The sequence below is a fragment of the Copadichromis virginalis genome, linkage group LG7 (genome assembly GCF_057382275.1).
Source record: "Copadichromis virginalis isolate Kocher_CV1m ecotype Utaka linkage group LG7, C_Virginalis_male_GT1.1, whole genome shotgun sequence".
In the NCBI taxonomy this organism is placed as follows: Eukaryota; Metazoa; Chordata; class Actinopteri; order Cichliformes; family Cichlidae; genus Copadichromis; species Copadichromis virginalis.
In genome coordinates, this window is record NC_140624.1 from 66690863 (window position 1) to 66711781 (window position 20919).

The 20919-nt window shown below is 40.1% G+C and overlaps 1 protein-coding gene across 1 annotated transcript in view; it reads right to left on the reverse strand.

Moving 5' to 3' along the window:
• Positions 1–20919, reverse strand: part of LOC146706654 (voltage-dependent calcium channel subunit alpha-2/delta-4-like) — a 92950-nt gene that overhangs the window by 4500 nt on the left and 67531 nt on the right. The window contains exons 28-34 of the mRNA XM_085464861.1: positions 15836–15897; positions 12083–12097; positions 11915–11959; positions 11746–11808; positions 777–847; positions 576–651; positions 337–389 (exon numbers count right to left, since the gene is read on the reverse strand). Coding sequence (XP_085320987.1) covers positions 337–389; positions 576–651; positions 777–847; positions 11746–11808; positions 11915–11959; positions 12083–12097; positions 15836–15897 — 385 coding nt within the window. The remainder of the gene's footprint in view (positions 1–336; positions 390–575; positions 652–776; positions 848–11745; positions 11809–11914; positions 11960–12082; positions 12098–15835; positions 15898–20919) is intronic.

The window sequence follows — 20919 nt, forward strand, 5'->3', positions numbered from 1 at the left end:
AACAGAAGCACATTAATAGTGACTGAGAGATGTAGATTTCATCCTATGTTATACCTTTACAACACTACAATGAAGTTGGAAACTGTATACAGTACAAAATATACGATAATATATATTTTTTTGTCTGTCACAGATTGAGTGACCCCACAGATTCGTGTGCCTAATCTGTCCATTTCCAGCTCCTTCTTTTATTCTTGTACTCTACCAGAGCAGCTTTGCATGATCAAAAGTTCAAAATAATCCTTTATTTGATTCTAAGCATTGATTTACATTTGCTTGCACAATCCCGTCAGCGTAGGACATTGTGATAATGTGATGTTGCTCTTTAGCACTTACATCAGCGCGTTGGAGAAGAACCATCTCATCAAAGCCATGATGACGTAGAATGGCTGCAAAAGGTAAAACAAGAAATGAGAACTTTTGGTAGAATAAGATCTTAAAAACCATCAGAAGATTTCTTTAATCTTCTGATGTTAACCATGTGTTGGTATATAAGAAATTTACAACAGATAATATCAATAGTATAAGAGACAAGCCTCTGTTGTCATCAGTAGCTAAATAGTAATGAGACTCACGCTGAGCAGAGGTCGCGCGCTGCTGGCGTGATGGTGGCCGGTCTTGCACATTGCCTGGTAGTCGAACAACGACACTCTGGAAAAAAGAAAACTCAATTTGAATTGTGACAGGAAAAAAGCGTGTTCTATTCTTCATAGTTACCAACATATTTTACAATAAAAAGAAACATGAGTGGAAAATGTGTCTTGAGTTAGTCATACTTTTTAAACATTCCCATCTTGAGCAACGAAGCCATGATGGACCCGTCTACCTCGCCAAAGAAGCGACCAATCTGTGAAAAACAACATGAAGCCAGCAGGCTTTTGTTATTAGAATTCAGCAACATGAAAATTAAGGATCATTTACAGTGTGGAGTACTTTTACAGAGCTGTAAAACTAACAGCAAACTGGAATGGGGAGTTCATGGACTAAAACTGGATGGTAATAAAAGTGTCACCCGTCTGCTGAGCACCAGTGATACCTGTGAGGCATCTCTGCAGGACCCAAAGGACACTAAAAGGTAAAACCCACAGCAGCCAGAGCCTGCTCATCATTGGTCAAGAAATACAGTTTCTGCTTTATCGCAAAACTTCAGAACAGTTTCTTTCCTCAGGCCGTGAGACCACTGAATCATCTTTCACACTTTGTTTTAATGTTGAGATTCAGTTTTGATTATTTTATTTTGGATTTTTTGTGTTAGTTTCATTTGGTGAAACAACACTACCATGTCTATGTGCAAGCTGCTGTTTCATAATAATAAGTGATCGTGAATCTCAAACAGCTACATTGGTTTGAAAGAAGAAATGAGGGAACTACAGTCTCTTGACAAGCACCTTTTAAATGACTTTAACTCCATGACAGTTTTTGCTGGAGACAAAATTCTAACTATTCTGGTAAGAATAGAAATGAAACGTTATGTTTATTTTTTATCTTTTTTGTATCCCAGTAGCACAAAACATTCACTGGGTACTGCTGTTTGAACACAGGTAGAAAAATCAGCTCCTCTTAGATTTTGCCATGCCCAGTTCATAGTACCATAACTCCCAGACCACTGTGGGCTGGAGAGAAAATAAAAATGGTTCCTAAAAATGAGAATTATTTTGTAATCTTGCAGCCAAAATTACACAATAACTTACTTGGGTGTTAAACGGTAAAGTTATCATGCTGACCCATCCATCCACCCTTCCCTCCTCTGTTACTCCTGTTATTATTACTATAGTCACCAGAGGGCGCTGTTGCCATAAAATGAAATTCTTGGTCATGTGCTCAGGCCAAATGACTCTACATAAATGTCAACCAGTAGCCATTTAGCTGGTAATCTAAGTGCATGCACATCCTTAAAAAGTAGCCTCAAATTAAATTTCCTACACTCAACTTTCCTGAGTTTGTGGAAAACATTACTCTCTTGGCAGTCTCATCTATTCTAAGATAGCATGTAAATAGAACATGATCAGTCAGCAGGTTTACATGAAGATAAGGAATGTTTCAGACACATTTAAAGTCACTGCTGCGTTCAGCCTGAGAGTCTGCAGTGTGTCGGCTCTGCTCAGCAGCAGCAGCAGGACCAGAGTCTCTGAATTATTCAGAGCATTTTGTCTCAGCGGCTCTGTTCACGTTTACAAGCTGCTCTCTGCCCACACTTCATCTCTGTCTGGACGGATTCTCCCAGCAGCCTCGGAGGATTCACAGGTTGCTGAGTGTTGGCAGTTGGATGCTGCTTACACACCAAAGTTGACCCTCTGTTTTCCTGGCAGCAGCAGTTGCAGCAGAGTGTAAACACACTGAACTAAACAAAAGCACAACGAGTGCCAGGAGCTCGGCGGGCGCGCAGCAGCAAAGGCAACCAGGCAGGTTCAGGTTTCCATGCTGCCTCTGAAGGGCTTCAACCAAAACTGGCTCATTATATTTAACAGGCTGAGAAAATATCCACCAGTAAAGATCAGGATTCATGAAATCATTGTCTAAACAAAAAAGCAGAAACTTTGATTTAAAGAAAAATTAAATGTTTTTCAGACAAAATTTTTCTGGAGAACCTGCAAATCTGTGAGTTACAAGTAAGGCGTTCACAATAAGTTAAAAGCCGGCATGGTGTAAGGTTTATTAGAAGAACAACAGCATGCTTGGATCCTAAGTGTGAACCCTGAATGCTTTCAAATATATATATATATATATATATATATCTGTGTGTGTGTGTGTGTGTGTGTGTGTGTGTGTGTGTGTGTGTGTGTGTGTGTGTGTGTGAAAACTAAGGAACAACCTACATGACGAAAAAATGAACCCACTGTGAAAAGTGTCAAAATTGCAGTTCCTCTAATGTCCACTAGAGGCTGGAACATAAACTGAGTCAGTCCCCACAGACTCCCATGTTAGACTGTCCAACTCTGTGGCATTAAAAATCAACACATAAAAACAGTTTAGTTCATAGTTACAGTATAATCACAGTATAATCTCAAATGTATGCTTAGCCTCAGATATTTGGAAGAAAATGTACGGATATATGCGAAGCTTCCAAACATGGTCCAAGAGAGGAAAACACAGGAAGCAGTTAGGAAACCTGCCGAAATGTAACAACAGGTGTATGACTTGGCCTCCAAATTCCTTAACCTAATTCGTTATTCAATGCAATCCAGCTTGAGATGGGCTGTAAAAACAAGCCTAGTATCCAATATCTCATATGTCATGTCTTGGTGACCTAATAGGATGATCTGATATCCTTGTGTTGGTGTTGTTCCCACATCATCATAATAAATGTTGTTCCAGGTTCAACATTGCAAGTGACCAATCACATTGTTGTGACGTCATACTTTTGCAAGCCAAGCGATTCATTCATTTATGAAATTCCAATGTTGTAAGGACAATATGTATAATGCTTAACGTTTATTAAAGAACAGTATCCTGAAATGCAAAGAATTCAAATTGCTGGATCGGTGGACAGAGGCGGTTTCTCGCAATTTATGTAGATTTTTTAAGGCGTTTTTTTCCGGTCGCAAAAGTATGACATCACAACAATGTGATTGGTCACTTGCAATGTTGAACCTGGAACATTTATTATGATGATGTGGGTACAACACCGACACGAGGATATCAGATCGTGCGTGACTAATATCCCAGGACCTTTGAGGTCTTCTGAGGTATTTGGGCTGTTTTGGTGTCATAAAGTTTAATTCTGAGAGACTATTGTTCTAAAATGTCCAAAGTATGTACAGTCCAACAGTTTCATTCAGTCAGTTTCTACTTTTTTAGTTGTAAGTAGTTTCCAGTAATTATGTTTCCCCTTACAGGGTCGCTAGCAGGCTACAGACTCCAAGACGTGTTCATTTCATCACATTATCACACCTTATAGTTGTACTTTTCAGTCTAACCTGCTTTCAGCCCTGAGGTTGAACACTGTACTCTCACAGCAGGTTCTCAGACAGGATCATTGATCATCACTCGGACGTTTCCTCCACACATGGCCAGCACCACCCAAAACAAGCCTTCTGTTTTGCTTTGTCACCCTGCTCACTACACCTTCTCTTGCTGGCCCATTTCTTATAGTCAGCACTGACTTAATTTCTCTGCTGATTAAATATTTACCATGCCCTGCACAGCGGCTTCGGCATCGGGGTGGATTCGGGGCGTTTCCGCAAACTTCCTGCAAATCCCAGAGCTCAGCAAAACATTGAGGAAGTGCTTCATCATAATATCTGCTTAGTAAGACCACTGGGAATGCAGGAGGCATGCAAATAATGAAGAATGAGCTGATTCTGGCTTTAGGGTTACAGAATATTTTGCTGCTGCATGTAGCTGATGTTTCTCCTTTTAATCATACTTGAACACAGCTCTACTAGAACGTCTAGTTTTCATTTAACAGCAAATATCTCACTGCTACTCATCAGATATTGCACCAGTTGAACAAAAACATCCAGTGGCATTGCATTTGCAACAGCTCAACCTAAAAGCTTCTCACCTCCATGGGCACTTGTTCACTATGTGTTTTAGTTCCGTTCTTTTTGTGAGGGACAATCCACAAAAACATTAACCTCATGTTTAGCTTGTAGTCAGCTTCCATCTGCACTTCCTGGACAGGAATGTAGAACAGTATAATACAAATACACACATATACATATACAGAGGGCATTAAACACAAATAGAATGATGTAATAATTAGCCTAACAGCACACTTTAATAAACATAACAAGACAATTTCTCCATCACTGTCCTATCTGAATCCAAACATCACAGGCTGTGTGATATAACCATTTTTAGAGGTTTAGAATTAAACAACAAGGCACATGCTTCCACCCTCACACTCGCTCTGCATCTCCATTTTGCTTTCAAAGATCTCCTGCAGCATGACCGAGATACCACCTTTATTCTTTGTACAGGCTTTATAAAGACATTATAAGGGAGTGACACACCTTTCAGGTCTGAAAAGTGCAGCCAAGGTGGAAAAGGCATTAAATCTGCATTCTTTCTAATGACCAGCAGTGGCCGACTACTCTGGCTGCAAGAAGACTTACGTCTGTGAGATTACAGGCTCTATTTGTAGACATCTTGCTTCATTAAGAGACTTCACTGACCAATCGTGATCTCACGGTGGCTACGTCAGTCACAGGTATCTGGGTCAAGACTTCCCATTTCCTGTCCCCCGGACACCATTTATGAAATCAGATATGTGTTCATACATGGTGAATAGAAATGCAATGCAACTGCTACACAACTACAGACTGCTGAAACATGAAACATTAAAAGCAGCCCTAAAACTCTCATCCCTTGCCTACAGATTGTTCATGGCCAGTTTGAAGAAATTAATTTTGATAATTTAAGATAAAGTAACTCACTTTGGCTTTTGTACAGATGTGTTTAAATCAAGTTTCCTGAAGATTTTAAATAGAGTGACCCAAGGCTTAATTTTAGGCCCCATTTAAATTTTTTTCATTAATAAAATAGGAAATAGGAAATAATATGCCTACAGATAAAAAGAGCACCTTTATGCTGATGACACCATACGCTGCTTAGTTGGCTCTTCTCTGAATGAAATGCTGAGGAGCTACAAGTTGCCTTTCAGCAGCTGAGGGTATTATTTTGAAATTTAAAATGGGTTCTTAATGGTAATCTTAAGAGCTTGAAAAAAGTAGGTGTCTGGACTTCTGAAGCCTTTTAAATGAGAAATGTAACATCTTTCCAAACCTAAAGACATCCAGTCGCCTTCTTTTTTCAAGCCTTTCCAGGGGTGTCGAAGTCCAGGCCTCGAGGGCCGGTGTCCTGCAGGTTTTAGATCTCACCCTGGGTCAACACACCTGAATGAAATGATTGGTTCATTACCAGGCCTCTGGAGAACTTCAAGACATGTTGAGGAGGTAATTTAGCCATTTAAATCAGCTGTGTTGGCTCAAGGACACATCTAAAACCTGCAGGACACCGGCCCTCGAGGCCTGGAGTTGCCCACCCCTGACCTACACAGACATATCTACGCAATGCTGACTAAACCAAATTTATGTTGTTTTCCACAAATCACTCCCAGATCTTAGATCTCAGGTTTTCATACCCTTTAAATAGATGTTATGTTCAAGAGTATAATCTTACAAATATTTGGGTATTTTGAGTGAATATTGAGAAATTAGGGGAAAAGCTGAAGGCTGGATTGGGTTTTTATTATTGAAATATGGTTCGTTTGAATGTATCAGTAAGGAATGTCTTGCAGCAGGGACTCACAGGGTCTGGTGATTACTTAAAGTGTCACCTTTCAGTTTATACATTGATTAATGTAATTTTTAAAATAGAAATATTTAATGAAAAAAATAATAAAAATCAATTTTATGATTTGAATTTATGAAAATGAGTTTAAATTTCTTAAACTTAATAAGACTGATCTGAGAACTGGTGTTTCTAAAGAGGGAGCTAGGGTGAAGCTTGTTTGGAGTAGAGACTAAATAAACATAGGTTATGAAATCCTTTTAACATCAGTTGGACTGCTGACTAAGTTACTGAAGTGATCCAAAGACACTGCAAGCTGACTGATCTCATTTAAGTCAAGGCGCTAAAGGTAACCTTAAATTATTTCTCTTATTGCAGCACACATAGAAAATTTTGTTCCCTGTAACCTCAAACTCAAAGTGCTTCTGGCAGCCAGAAGGTCAGCATACATTAAGTACGGATCATCTGGCCTTAAGATCACTAAGACTGTCGTGTAACACAAACATCAGGCGTGCCCATGTACAGCTGTACTGGAGGCAAGTTAAAAAGCTGAAATACTTTAAGCGAAGCAGCAGATGTGGGATTGGAACATGGCCGCTCTGTTTGTGCATGTATGGAAGTTTGGTAGGTTCAGGATTAATCCTCAGTAATGTGTCTCTTAACAGGCTGGGTTAATCCAGAGTTAACGAGCAGCTGTCAGATGGACAGCAAACTCGCAGTCCTCACATTTCTTTACTGGATGACATCACCTTATGGTAACACGCACTATATTGCCAAAAGTATTGACTCACTCCAAATAATTAAATTCAGGTGTTCCAATATCTTCCATGGCCACAGGTTTTTAAAATCAAGTACCTAGGCAGACTTCTTTTACAAACATTCATGAAAGAACTGGTTGCTGTCATTGAATTCCAGGGTGGTACCGTGATAAGATGGAGTTCAGCTGGGAAATTTCCTTGATGCTAAATATTTCACAGTCAACTTCTAGTGGTATTATAACAAAGTGGTGCTGAAGTGTATAGTGCTCAGCGGTTGCCAACTTTCTGCAGAGCCAGTCACTACAACCCTCCAAACTTCATGAGATTAGTTTAAGAATAGAGCTTTATGGAATACCTTTCCATGGCTGAGCAGCTGCATCCAAGCCAATCATCACCAAGTGCAATGCAAAGTGTTGGATGCAGTGATGTAAAACAGTGTTCTCTGGAGTGAAGAGTCATGCTTCTCCATTTGGCAATCCGATGGACTAGTCTGGGTTTGGTGGTTGCTAGGAGAACGAAACTCATCTGACTGCACTGTGCCAAGTGTACATTTTCATGGAGAGGAGATTATGATGTGGGGTTGTTTTTCAGGAGTGAGGCTCAGCTCCTTGTTCTTTCTAAACAAGTTTTAAAACTTCACTTTCACATAGCAATAAAGTACTGTGCAAAAGTCTTGCCCCTCATTTCTTTATATTTTGCTTCCAAGGAGCCAGACTTCTTGGTACATTTTTGAAATGGTCTTAAGCAATAATTCTGCGAGGAGGAAGCAGGAGTACCTAGAGAGAACCAACACAGACATGTGGAGAACATGCAAACTCCAAACAGAAAGGCTTCAGCCAGGTGATGGATTTGCACCCAGGACCTTCTGTGAGGTAACAGGGCTACCAACCATGCTGCCCAAACTGGTCACCATTTCAGGGAGCAATAAACCTAATTCCTAGTTCCCATTTTCCCAGCAAAATATAAAGAAATGAGGAGTGGCTTAACAGTAACGCCCACTCACATCTTGGGTCATTTGACCTCAGGAAATGGCCCAGTGGGCTCACCTGAAACCTTGGCTGATTGTGACCCACACCCGTTTTCACACCTTGGCTCGTGTGATTAGGTAGAGGATCAATAGGGGGTACATGACCCCCTTGGAGGACAATCCTATGGGGCTTAAAATCTGAGACTTGCCACCATTTACTCTTAGACCTGAAGCTTCTCGGATGAAACGTCTTCAAGAAAATTAAAAGAGTCCAGACGCTTTTCTTTCCAAGCTCCTTAGACTACGATGACCTGGATGACTGAGAACCTTCGCAGACATACAGTATGTTTCACACAATACTGTATAACCAAAATACAACCAGAGTGAAATCCCCAGTTGCAAAGAGACACAACACAAACAAGTCATGTCAATATGATTGCATTTATAATTAAGACAGCAATTATTTGTTGCCAATCTATCTGAGACTGATTGCAGTCAGTTCGAGCTGGACTGTGATTGTCTGAACAAAGGTTATTGCCCTCAACCTGTGAAATTGCTGATTGATTAAAAGTGATCACCCAGAGGTTGAGGCTGCTGCACATTCAACTTCTGGGCATTGCAACTACTTGCAATCAGTTTATAACATCAACAAAAATTCATTGCAATCAACGAGCAACCACCTGATCTTCCAAGCTGTAATGAAGTTGCACCAACATGAGGTCTGCAAATTACCACATCACATCATTATGTAACAGTTCTAATGTTTTGGTTCTGTTATATAAATAAATATTAATGGAAAAAATACTGCTACAGATTTTAAAACTGAAACATAACAAAAAACTATATAAAAAATATAATAAATGTCTGCTGTCTGGCTCTGCCATCAATCTGTGGAGTAATTTTGAAAAAGCTAAAAAAGGCAGCTGTGCTGATGCAGTAACACTGCAGAGGTTCATGAGACTTTCAGCTGTGTGGTTGCAGACTAATCTACTCTTTTTGCATTTCTTAATTTGCTGCATTCTTTGTGTGAATTAGCAGAGCGACTGTTATGTTTTCTTGTGGGATTAGTAGAGATGCTGATTGCATTAGCACTCTGGGTTGTACCATTAATGACGCCATGATGCCGCCAAGTCGTGTGGCTTGTGGAAAAACAACAAACAACTTTTAAAACGTATTTTAGGACTAACTCAGAAGTCTTGATGCAGTTTAAAAAATATCAGATTTGAAAAGCAATTCCATACATAAGTTAAGAATCCCCACTGATTTAGACAGAGATATTAAAATGACTGCCCATAGGCCTGTCGAGTGGCAAAACTTCCTTTTAAAACTAAACTGTCAACATTAAAAAATAAATCCTTTGTGTTTAATTACAGTGTTGTCCTTAAAACACAACTGGAGCTGAAATATCTGCAGCACAATCACTCAAGGCAAAGATTGCAGTCATTCTCATTTGAGAAACATGAAGTACAATTTCCAACCCTCCCTTTTCCTCTGATGTTTTTCATCAGTACTGTAAATATGTGTGATTGTCTTACTGTTCCTCTTCTGAAAGTTTGTGATGATGCAAGTGCGCACTCATGGTGCAACCATAAAGGGCTGATCCAAGAGTTTTTCCCACTTACTTTAACACTGGCCTTGATGGAAGTGGAGGTTTGAGTTTTAATGACGTAGGACAGAAAACACAGTGAGCATGCTTCAGGGAAGTAAGTAAGTTTTCCTTGTTTGCAAGAAAATTCTACTTGCAGGGCTTTTCTCTGAGAAGAGATGAGATGGACTTAAACCCACACGTAAACACAAGTGTGATCTCAGCCTGGCGAAGTCAGATCTATCCTGCTTCACAGGTCAGACGAAGGAGGCAGGCGCAGCAGCTGTGATGTTTACTGTTAATGCATCACACACGCACACAGATTAAGACCCAAACTATCCTCAAATCCTGTGAGGCATCCAGATGTTGATTATGAGCACATTAAATGGTCCAGAGAGCTGCGTCAGGCTGAGAAATCACCTCCTGACTCTGACTGCAGGTCTGACAGACGGACAACACATCCACGACAATGATCGCATTTTAAAAATTTAAAAATCAAAAATAAACACAACTTCTTGACTCCAAGCAGGTTAAACAGAGGATTCAAAACCCAGTTTTTCTTGGTCAGTTCAATTCAATTTTATTTATATAACTCCAAATCTATAATAATGGTCACCTCAAGGTGCTTTGTAATGTAAAATAAAGACACTACAAAAATAGAGAGAAACTTCAACAATCAAACGACTCAATATTAGCAAGCACTTGGTGACAGTGGGAAGGAAAAACTCCCATTTAACAGCAAGAAACCCCTTGAAGAGCCAGAGCCTTGTTTTTTTTTCACATTTTCCCTTCATACACAACATCAGGATTTAAAGTCAACATTAGAAAAACAAGATAGGAAACAATGTTTAGAACAAACAAACAAACAAACAAACAAACAAAAATCTGTTTCAAAAAATGTCCTTGGGGATTATTTCAAATACTCTTATACCAAACACACTACATATTTACAGCCTCTATAAATTCGGTGTAAAGATACTTTTTGACTTTTTTCACATACTCATCTTCCTCCCCAAACCTCCAAGCTGTCTGCTGGAGTTTCCTTCCTGTTAAAAAGGAGTTTTTCCTTCCCACTGTTGCCAAGCACTTGCTCACAGGGGGGGGCATTATTGGGGTTTTCTCTGTATTACTGTAGGGTCTTTACCTAAAAGTATAAAGTGCCTTGGAGCAAATGTTGTGATTTGGTGGTATTTTACCTCCTAGGACCTTGTGTCCACATATGTGGACATCACATTTTTCTCAAAGACAAAAAACAAATCTTGTAATTCTTTGTTTTTACATTTTTTAGGTCCCAATCAGCCCAAATAGCAAAGAAAAATTAAAAATGCATGCCATGAGAGAGCTTGGGTCTTAGGAGGTTAAAAAACAAACAAACCAACACTATACTATACTGAATATCGTACACAACTCAAGCTTCTCGGGCAATGCAGCATTTAGCTGCCCCCAGCGTCCTGTCTTTCACCCTCCCTTTAACTGTCTGTTAACCCGGATGATTTGTCTAATGCTACGTGTTGAGAAGCAGGTAGGCACTATTACTGAGAGAGAGAGTACTCGTGCTCCAAACGTCATTGTGAAAGCACACAGTCTATAGGAGAGAGTGACAGTGCATCCTCAGATGTTTGTCAACGCATCCCTGCTATTATAAAGTCACTGCTCGAAATCATCGCAGGCCAAAATGACTCTGCAGTGCAGATCTAAAACTGTAGGCAAGGGCACAGATACAGTTGCTGGGTATATTTAAATTTTAAGCACACAAAATTCTGACTTCAAAATACCCACCAACAATTTTTATATATCCAAACAATGTGTAACAGTCATTTCGAAAACAGGGAACTGATGCGGTCATTTGATATTTTCCATCTTTTTCTGCTGAAGTAAACTGAAGTGTGGATGTGACTTTGTGAAAGGACGTAAAGTTTGGTTGACAGAGCAATCAGAGAAAAGTTCGCGCCATGAAATTCCTCACAAGAAGGTTTATTTTATTTGGATCATAGTTTCTGCTGCTGACGTTTTAGTCTGTGTATTTCTTTGGTGGACTTTGAGCATCACAAAGCAGACTGATGGCTCCTGAACAAAATGATCCAGATGGATAAATAGTCCAAAGGGCCAGAGGAAGAATACAGAGATTTGATTCAGAGGTGAAGTGTCCCTTTAAAACGAACTGCCCCACAAGCATAGTGGTAAAGAGTGGTGGATCTTACCTCTCTCCTCTCTTTGGACAGCACGACAAAGCCGTTGTTGTCGACCAGGTAACAGCTCAGATCCTGAACAGGAAGAAGCAGAAAGAAACGGGTCTCTTTAGGATCTTCTAACACAGAGGATGATTTTTAGTGATGAGCAACAAACAAGAAACAACTGCTGTGCACTTACATCACTGTCACAGCTGAGAGGACACACACCTTCAATGTCTGAACACTGGAGGAAGGGAAGGAAAAGGAAAGTGTGGAGATTTTAGAGAATTTAGTCTGAATGCTTCTTTTTATGGAAAGTAATAAACCAGTAAAAACAACATAATTAATATAATTAATGTTTACTTACATCTGTGTCGTTGGGCTGCAAGATGAAACAGACAGTGAAAAGAGTGATGCATAAATTAAAATGTAATTATTATAAGAAATTAGAGATAATAAGCAACATTTATGTTGGCATCCTGCAGAAAACTAAAGCTCGGCTGTGAATCCGTTTCTGTGATAAACACAGAAAATTTATACGATGCAGGTGAGGACGGATGACAGCAGCTTTCACCCTCACGCTGCTGCAGTTTTTAAATTCAGATTTTTGAATCGAGCTTCCTTAAATGATCCCTTTAATCTGCTTAAACTGTCACAAAGAGCATCTACTTGCATAAGATGTGGTTTTATTTTGGGTCACACACCATCATTTGGTTTAAGAGCACCAACAGCTTCAGTTTCCACTCGCCAGGATCAGTTTTCTGCTATAAAAATGCAAGAAGGCATACTTTTACATCCTGTTTTGAAGACGAGAACCTCTAATCCCCAAACTTTAAACTCCACCGAGGCTGAGAGGTTTTTACTGAAAGGGAATGACACGTTACGAAGCTCAGAAACTGTAAATCAGCTGCAAGAGAATGTAAATGTGTTGAGTCGGTCGGATGAGTTAGTGTCGGCACTGAAGCTATCCTGTAAATACATTAATCCAGCCCGTCACAGCTGTCAGCTCCTATTAATAACATTATCTACATCATCAACATCCACGGGACATCTGCAGCTCTGCTTCTGCTTCACTTAACTGCAGGGGGGGACGTTTGCAAGGTCAAAGACCTGCGGAGAGAGTGTAATACTAGCCGGCCTTCTGGGGACAACTTTTTCAACAGGATCAAAAGTTTGTAGCCAATTTTCAGCTTATTACACAGCAGGAAGGAAACCTGCAGAGCTCAGTTTGCTTCTATTAGATCTTCACCATCAGGGGGAAAAAAATAAAGTCTGTTTCCTAAATTATAAGGGGCTCTTCTTGTGCTCTGCAGTCGTTCCAGTCCATGACAAAAATACCTCTGCTTGGAGTCACTAGGTAGAAATACAGCAGCAATCTTTCCTTCTCTTTATCAGATGGGAAAAAGGTTTTGTAATTAGCACCTTCTTACATCTATTACAGAGACGATCAAGATCAAAACCATTAACTATTAGATAATGTGTGGCTGGGATTTGGTCCTGTTATCTCCTGTAGCTCCTGTTCCTCTGATTGGAGACACTATTCCTCACCATGCCAGGTGCTGACAGGTCAATTTTTTGTGGGGATTTTCTCAAAGCTGCAGGATAAATACAGTCAGAAACCAGATGAATAATCAAGTTGAAGAGAAAGCCACTTTTATTTACTTCGGTCACAATCCTGATCTAATCACACCTCGATATTTTACATGAAAAGGCTGCAGCACCTTCAGAGTGCGGTTGGCAAGAAGCAGACTTGGTGTTGGAGCGAGCGCTTTACAGCCCATTTCCACAATGCTGGTTGCTTTGAAACATTTAATGTTCAGTCCTTTTCACAGCTCAGGGAGAGGTTGGAGGGCCAGACTGGAGTTGGGCCTACATCTCTTGTTTGGTTCAACCATCTGAGGGATTATCTGCACCACAGTTCATTACAACCAAAGCTCATTGTTATAATTTACTTAAGGGTCTTTCTTGAAAAGAAATCAACACTCTGTTTTGTGTTGGGATAAACAGACGTCATTTACGATGGTGGTCTGCTGTAGTACCAACATCACCCACTTTCTGATATTTCTGTGCAAAAGCTTAATAAGTCCAAGAAGAGACACATGGAGAAGGAAATGAGCAAAAATGGGACCTCTTTAGACTAAATGACCCAACAGGACTAACTAAAGAGCACAATCCATTTCTGATGTATTATTAAGAATGTAATCCACTAGCTTCTGATCTTATTGACTTTATTCTATATGCACATTTTGGTTTAATCCTAATGAAAGGTCGGAGAGAATTATCGCCTACACTTAATGATTTTTGCTCTCTAATGAACAAAAAGGAAAATTGAAGGAGGATTATAACTGAACAGTCACAAGCAAGAATCTCTTCTGTGTCCTTGGAAACTTGGTGACATTTGGTGCTGCTTGTTAACTACCTGGAAGACTCTGGCCCAACTGCAGACGAAGCTGCATCTCCACCACGAAGATGTTTATGATCCCACAGGGGGCGGAGATATAAAACTTGGATGGCTTGATAGCTTATTTACATTTTAGCACCTCTGGCTTTAAATATTCTCAAAAGTCTGCACTGTTTCAGATCAAACCTGCAACAGCAGACAGTTTGTACAAGGTCACAGCCAGAATACAGTTCAGCAGGGAATTAGGATGCTAAAAACAAGCCTCTGTTTGTCCTCTGATACTGTATATTCAGTCAGATCTTAGTTTTTATATCAGAGGACATAGAAAAGTAACACAACTGTGAATCGGTTAGTCTTCAATTCTATTCTGCAATGAAGTTATCAGTGCTGTAACATCAATATCCGATCAATGCCAGACTCCCACCAGGTGCATGTTGAGGAAGTCTCTGTGTTCAGGGTCAATTTAGCAGAATTTGACAGAAAACTAGTGCCGTGGTCTTTGAAATCCCAGCTGCTCCATCCATTGAAAATGATGGTGTGAATAAGAGTTCTGTAACAGGAAGTGCATGTTTCATTTCACCAAATCAGGGCAGGAAATAAGAAAGAAACAAAGAAATTAAAATACATCCGCATGTTTTATCCACATTAGAAAAAAGGCAATTAAAGCCTTTGAGCTAATGTTAATGTCAGCTTGAGTTGAGCTGCTGAGTTGGCCCTTAGTCTTGACTGGCAGGTGTTTGTCTTTGCAGTTTGTTGCTCCAGTTCATCGTTCTCATATACACACATTTACAAATACCAGTTTCATAAGCCAACTGGTTTTTTTTTTTAGAGATATTTAATTAATTAATAAAAGTCAAATACAAAGCCCATTCGAAGTCAGAATGCTATGTTAAATATAAAGAGCACTTAACCCTTTATTTAGAAACTGCACAAAAGGAAAAAGTGGGTTGCAAAGACGGTTGTACATGTGCAACAAATAAAGCAGCTAACTATACCAACTACAGTATATCAGATATACCAGTTAAATGTGTGGTAGGATGTGGGCTGGCATGAGACTCAAATATATTTAGCAACTGATTTTAGTGTCTTTTTTCTTTGTCTTTTTCACTCCTCCAATACGCTCTGCTGTCCTCCATGCTCTTATTTTGAAAGTTCCATCTCTGATATTAAGAAATCCTCAGCCCCGGTGTGGCATTTGTCATCCTGCAGTCTGACAGACATCAAATCCACTATCTTGAACTGTTGCAGTTTCTATTTCTGCTCGGAAGAACCACTGCAAGGTGGATGGTCTCTCTAAGCGGACCCTGCATTTGGTTTGACATTAACTCGTAACTTAAAGTGCTTGATTTGAACAGATGCTGCTGCCTGTCACATTATTCTGACAAATTCATATGGTGACCCCTAACTGAGAGATTATGAGAGAAAATCTCTACATGTAAACAGCAAAGGTTACAAAATAAGGAATTAGAAACATTTCAAAGGTTTTGGTAGGAAGCAAATGCCTGGCTGTGATGTTCTAAGGTACACTTAAAACACAATCTCCACCAACACCTTTAACTGGTTTGTGTTTCTGTAGTCAGCTTCAGCCCGCTTTTTAAGGGAAAAGTCACTTAAACTTCCTGTCAACCTCTAGACAATAAACACAGGTCAATGAAATGACCTCAAAAATGAAAGAAATCAGACAATGTGTGTTTGTGTGAAAGTGAGTCCTGCGGTCACCTGCTTGGCGATGGCCCAGAACCGCTTTTCCAGCCAATCCAAGGACATCTGCAGCCCGACAGCTAAAAATAGAAAACACACAGAGACACGCGCAGCATTAAGACAGACGCAGGGTAAGATGGACTCTGCAGAGGCGGCGCTGAACATTTTGCTGTGTTTGTGGAGGAAAGGGAGGTGGACAGGAAATCAATTCGACCCTCGGTTCACCTCTGTCGTGTCCTGACGCCAATGAAGGGATGTAAACACTGATGAGCCTGATGGTGTGTGTGCTCCCTGCAGGCTGGGTAATGACACATCTCTGGGTAATGCTCTGTAGCAGCTTCATTACTGTGAGCATCAGACTGTAGTACACAGCAAGCATTTAGGAGCATGTTGAACGGGGAACAGTTTATATTCTGTTGAGAATCCGTGTCAAGTTAAATCTGGGCTGATGTGTCTAAAGACTTCACTAAAACCCAGTTGACCACTTGCTGAAACCTTCGCATGAATAACATTGGTTCAATTAGTGTGTACAAACTGTAACTCAAAGCAGATTCATCTAGTGCTTTTCTAGAGTAGCTCTACATGATTCATAGTTTAGATGAATCCTTTATCTTTCAACATGTATATTAAACAAATATGTAAGACTGCTTTCTTTAATTTTTGCAGTATTGCTAAAATTAGAAGCATCCTGTCTCAGAGTGATGCTGAAAAATTATTTCATTTATTTATTACTTCTACGCTGGACGACTGTAATTCATTATTATCAGGAAGTCCTAAAAACTCCCTGAAAAGTCTTCAGTTAATCCAAAATGCTGCAGCAAGAGTCCTGACAGGAAAGAGAGAGCAGATTTCTCCTGTTTTGGCTTCCTGTTAAATCCAGAATTTAAAATCCTGCGCCTCACATACAAGGTCTTAAATAATCAGGCCCCATCTTATCTTAATGACCTTGTAGTACCATATCACCCTATTAGAGCACTTCGCTCTCGCTCTGCAGGCCTACTTGTTGTTCCTAGAGCATTTAAAAGTAGAATGGGAGGCAGAGCCTTCAGTTTTCAGGCCCCTCTTCGGTGGATATAATATAACATTCAAGATGATCATGCTCACACTGGATTGGCTGTGTTCAGTGAATGAAGCCTACAGAAGTGTGAGTGAGTTAAAAATGTGCCAACCTGACAGCCAATCACTGATCTTGGACACTGTAGCCATCCCTGTAAGTACATATAAGTACAGTAGTCATATAATGCACTGTAATTTAGTTTGTGTTTGTTTGCTTTTGAGCTGGTTTAAGCTGATGTTTTTTCATTTCTGTCACGCAGTAGAACCAAACCAAAGCATCTAAAGCAGGTAAAGCCTTAGATGGTGTATGTCACATGCTAAATTGTAGGTAGTCTGTGGTAATTTCTTGTTCTTTGGCATCAGTAAAACATCCCTCTAAGGCCTTCGGCTAATCTAAAAGCATGAGGCAATGAACGCATTTTGGACGACACTGCTCTGATTGTTTGTTCCCTGCAGAATTGATTTCAAATATTATTAATTAAGCCCAGAGATTTCTAACCCAAAGTTATTAATCAGATCTGCCTCCTCTCTCAGCACGAGTCTCCAGGATGACTCGTTCCTTTTTGCTTTGAGGTTAAAACTGGTACAAACTGATCTGAAAGGATTCCTTTGTCATGACTGAAGAGATGAAAGTTTCAAACCCTGCCATCACTGAAAACACTTTTAAACTCTTCTTTTGAAAAATTACGTTTTGTGAGTCATGACATTTCATATTGCTTTACCCTTCATTCTTTCAGTGCTTTAACTATAGGGTTTTTTTTTTAAATACTTTTCCAGGAGTCGTCATTTTTATAGTGAAAGTAAAAGCTGATAACTAAAATTAAAAAGCTGCTTTCATCTGTCTTAAACTCTTGGTCTGTGTTTTAATTACCACCATCCATTTCAAAGGTAAAAGTGCTGTGAGAGAAGAAAAAGCTTGATGGATGAGAACAATTACACAGCTAATGGACAAGGAAAGTTAGAATAAGACTTGAACAAAAACACTATCAACCTGCAAAATATTCTTCTTAGTGCTCTATAACTAACAACAAGGACACTCGAAGATGTTACCGTCACCATAAATGAGAGTCAGTAAGTGTGCACAGATCTGAATGGATTTAAGCTCACATGCTGGGTTATTGTGAAGATATTTCAAACAAAGTCTAAGGCGCCGAGAGAGGCACTGCTGAAGGCCTTTAATGAGCAGTAATGAATGAGTGTCTACAAGGTGGACAGGAGGAACACGTTATAGTTGACGGGAACAGATGGACACGAGAAACAAAGGAAATCAATCGAAACAACAACATCGAAAATGAGGAAAAGAAAACTGGATCAACTTCTGCTTTGTTGTCAGAGTGAATGATCTCGTTACCATTCGTGCCAGCACGGGGCATTTCAAAGTAGAATGGGAGGCAGACACCTCTCCTGTGGGGCCAGCTCCCAGCTTGCTTTCAGGAGACACACACCCTCTCTACTCATAAGATCAAAGTTTTCCTTTTTGATACATTTAGGGCTGGATAGGTGGTCCTGAACCCTCCCTTATTTATTCTGGATAAATGAGCCCAGTCAATACTGGATTTTGACAAAAATTGAAGCAAGACTCCAACATCCAGTCAGACCTGGCACCTCCGCCCTCCGTATATTACTTGGTAACCTCCCCGTTACAGGACCTGTGGGAGTCGTTTCACCTCACAGCAACTTAATATCTGAAACTGTTTTTGTCACTTTCATAATGAAAACTCTTCTTCACGCAGGCAGCTGGTCTGCAGCCTACAGATGAGAGATACGAGGCGGCACGTCAAGCCTCTTGTGTTCTGGTATTATTGGAAAAGCCGAGCAGCCGTAAAAGCTTTTATTTGTGGTCATTGCTTGTTATCGAGCTGCTAGTTATTGAGCCTTCCACCGACTGCAGACTCTGCTCTGATGCTGCAGTATGAAGAAAAAATAATACACTTTTGTCCGTTTGGTTGCTGCAGAGAGTTTCATCTCCATTCCTGCACTTTAGACTAAATTTTAGTCTAGTTTCTGAAGAACAGAGAATACTCAGTACTAATTGGCTGTGCAGAGGCAATGAGGCACCTCGCCGCGCTTTTAATACAGAACCGCAACTCATCATTAACGATCTTTGACACACTGACCTCCAACCTTTGACTTTGAGCCACATTTTTGCTCCTGGTTCTGCTGTGCTGCTGAGAACTGTGCAGTTTGTGATCCAGAGACTCTCTCAGTTTTGTTCGGGTTGATTAAAGATCTTTCAACTTTGAGCTTTTGATGTCTTCAAGCTGAAAGATGCTAGTCCATCAAGTGGGAAGAGATGCATTTGCCTCCCTCACAGGAACAGATTGTTTGTTCATTCATTCTCACCTCGTTCAATACAAATACCCAGCATAAAGTACTCTAAGAGCTTCCTAACAATTCAAGAAATATCTGTATAAACCTAAGTGGAAACTGTCTCTGGCAGCATTGGACCTGACAAAGTGTTTTCAGCTCATTTGGTGGTTCTGCTCAGTTTTTAGGCGTGCTATAGTGAGCACATTGATTAGCTGTCTGGACACCATTTTACCCTCATTTTTGCTCTTATTAGTTTCCAGAGTAAGAGGCATAAAAAGCCCCTTTACACTCTCTTGGCAGCCAGAAATGGAAAGACTAGAATGAAACGAGTATTTTGCAGATAAAAAGCTCATTTAGATATTCCCCACAGAGAGTGGTGGAGACTGAAAACAGAGCTCAAAGAAGTCATGTGCAGGAAGGCTGTTTGGTTTTTCATGTTACAGGTAACGTTGCCAGTGGACTTGCTAAGTATCTTAACTCCAGACTCTGCAGCTGCTGGCAAATGAATCATTGACCTCTTCAGAATAATCTGACTGACAGAAGTATCTTTGGTAGTAGGTCTGTGAAGATTCTCAGTCATCCAGGTCATCGTAGTCTAAAGAGCAGTGTTGGGTAAGTTACTTTAAATTAGTAACTTAGTTACATTACTAGTTACTTCTATCAAAAGTAACTCAGTTACTTCAAGTTACTTGTTACTTTCAAAGTAACTAGTTACTAGGAAAAGTAAGTTTGGTTTTACTCAGAATTCTCTTGTTAATGTGTTGCTTCCATAGCTTTGCCAGTCTTCTAGCTTGCTTACTTGCCACAAGTGCACTGTGCCACCTACCAATAGAAAGGAAAAAATAATGTGCATATTTCCACGAGAGAAATCCCACGCCTGACCGCCATGATTCTAGCCTACGTCACAGCGTCATGTGCGCCTTTTACATCCAACACAAAAACTGCAGTCGTGGTGCTTTCGATTGTACTCAGAACTCGGAAATTCTGCCTTCTGAATAGGAAGATGTAGGTAACACCAGACTGCAGATGAGCTGCATACAGGGCTGGACTGGGACAGAAAATCGGCCCGGGCATTTTGACTAGAGACCGGCCCGCCATTATAGGAAAAATCATAAAGCCTTTGAATGAAAACAAACACTGTTGTGACAGTGATGTTCACTGTTCTGATGGTATATATGCATCAATCTATCAATTGTTTGTTGCAAGACTCAGATAATTATTTTTTAAAAGCTAGACATTTTAAATGAGAATAAGAAAGAAAAGTATTTCTTTGTGCCCCCCACACAGAATAACTCCACCTTTGTGTCTTTTTCATTGTAGCTGAATTACGAGACAAACTGTGTTCCTTTTCAGCTCAATAAGAAACGCTAATATTTTCTCTGAGTACGAGACGATTCTGTTTTTTACGGGATGGTTGGCATCATAATAATTAACCTTATGAACAAAATAAAGTTCAACATCAATAACATCATAGCACCCACCCAGCTGTAGAAACTCCGTCATGCTAGCTAGTAGGCAGTAAGAGTTATTGTAACTGACTGTAAAAAGTCAGCGTAACGAAAATAAACTCCACCTAAACCTGGTTTATATCTGACCCAGATAGACTGCAGGTCATAACTTCTTACCTGAAGTTCAGTTCACACTCGGACCGGCAGCCGCCTCGGGTCTCTCCTCCTCCTGCCTCCCCTTTCCCTCATCCACCTGCTGGCCTCCACCACTTGCTAATGTTACTGAAT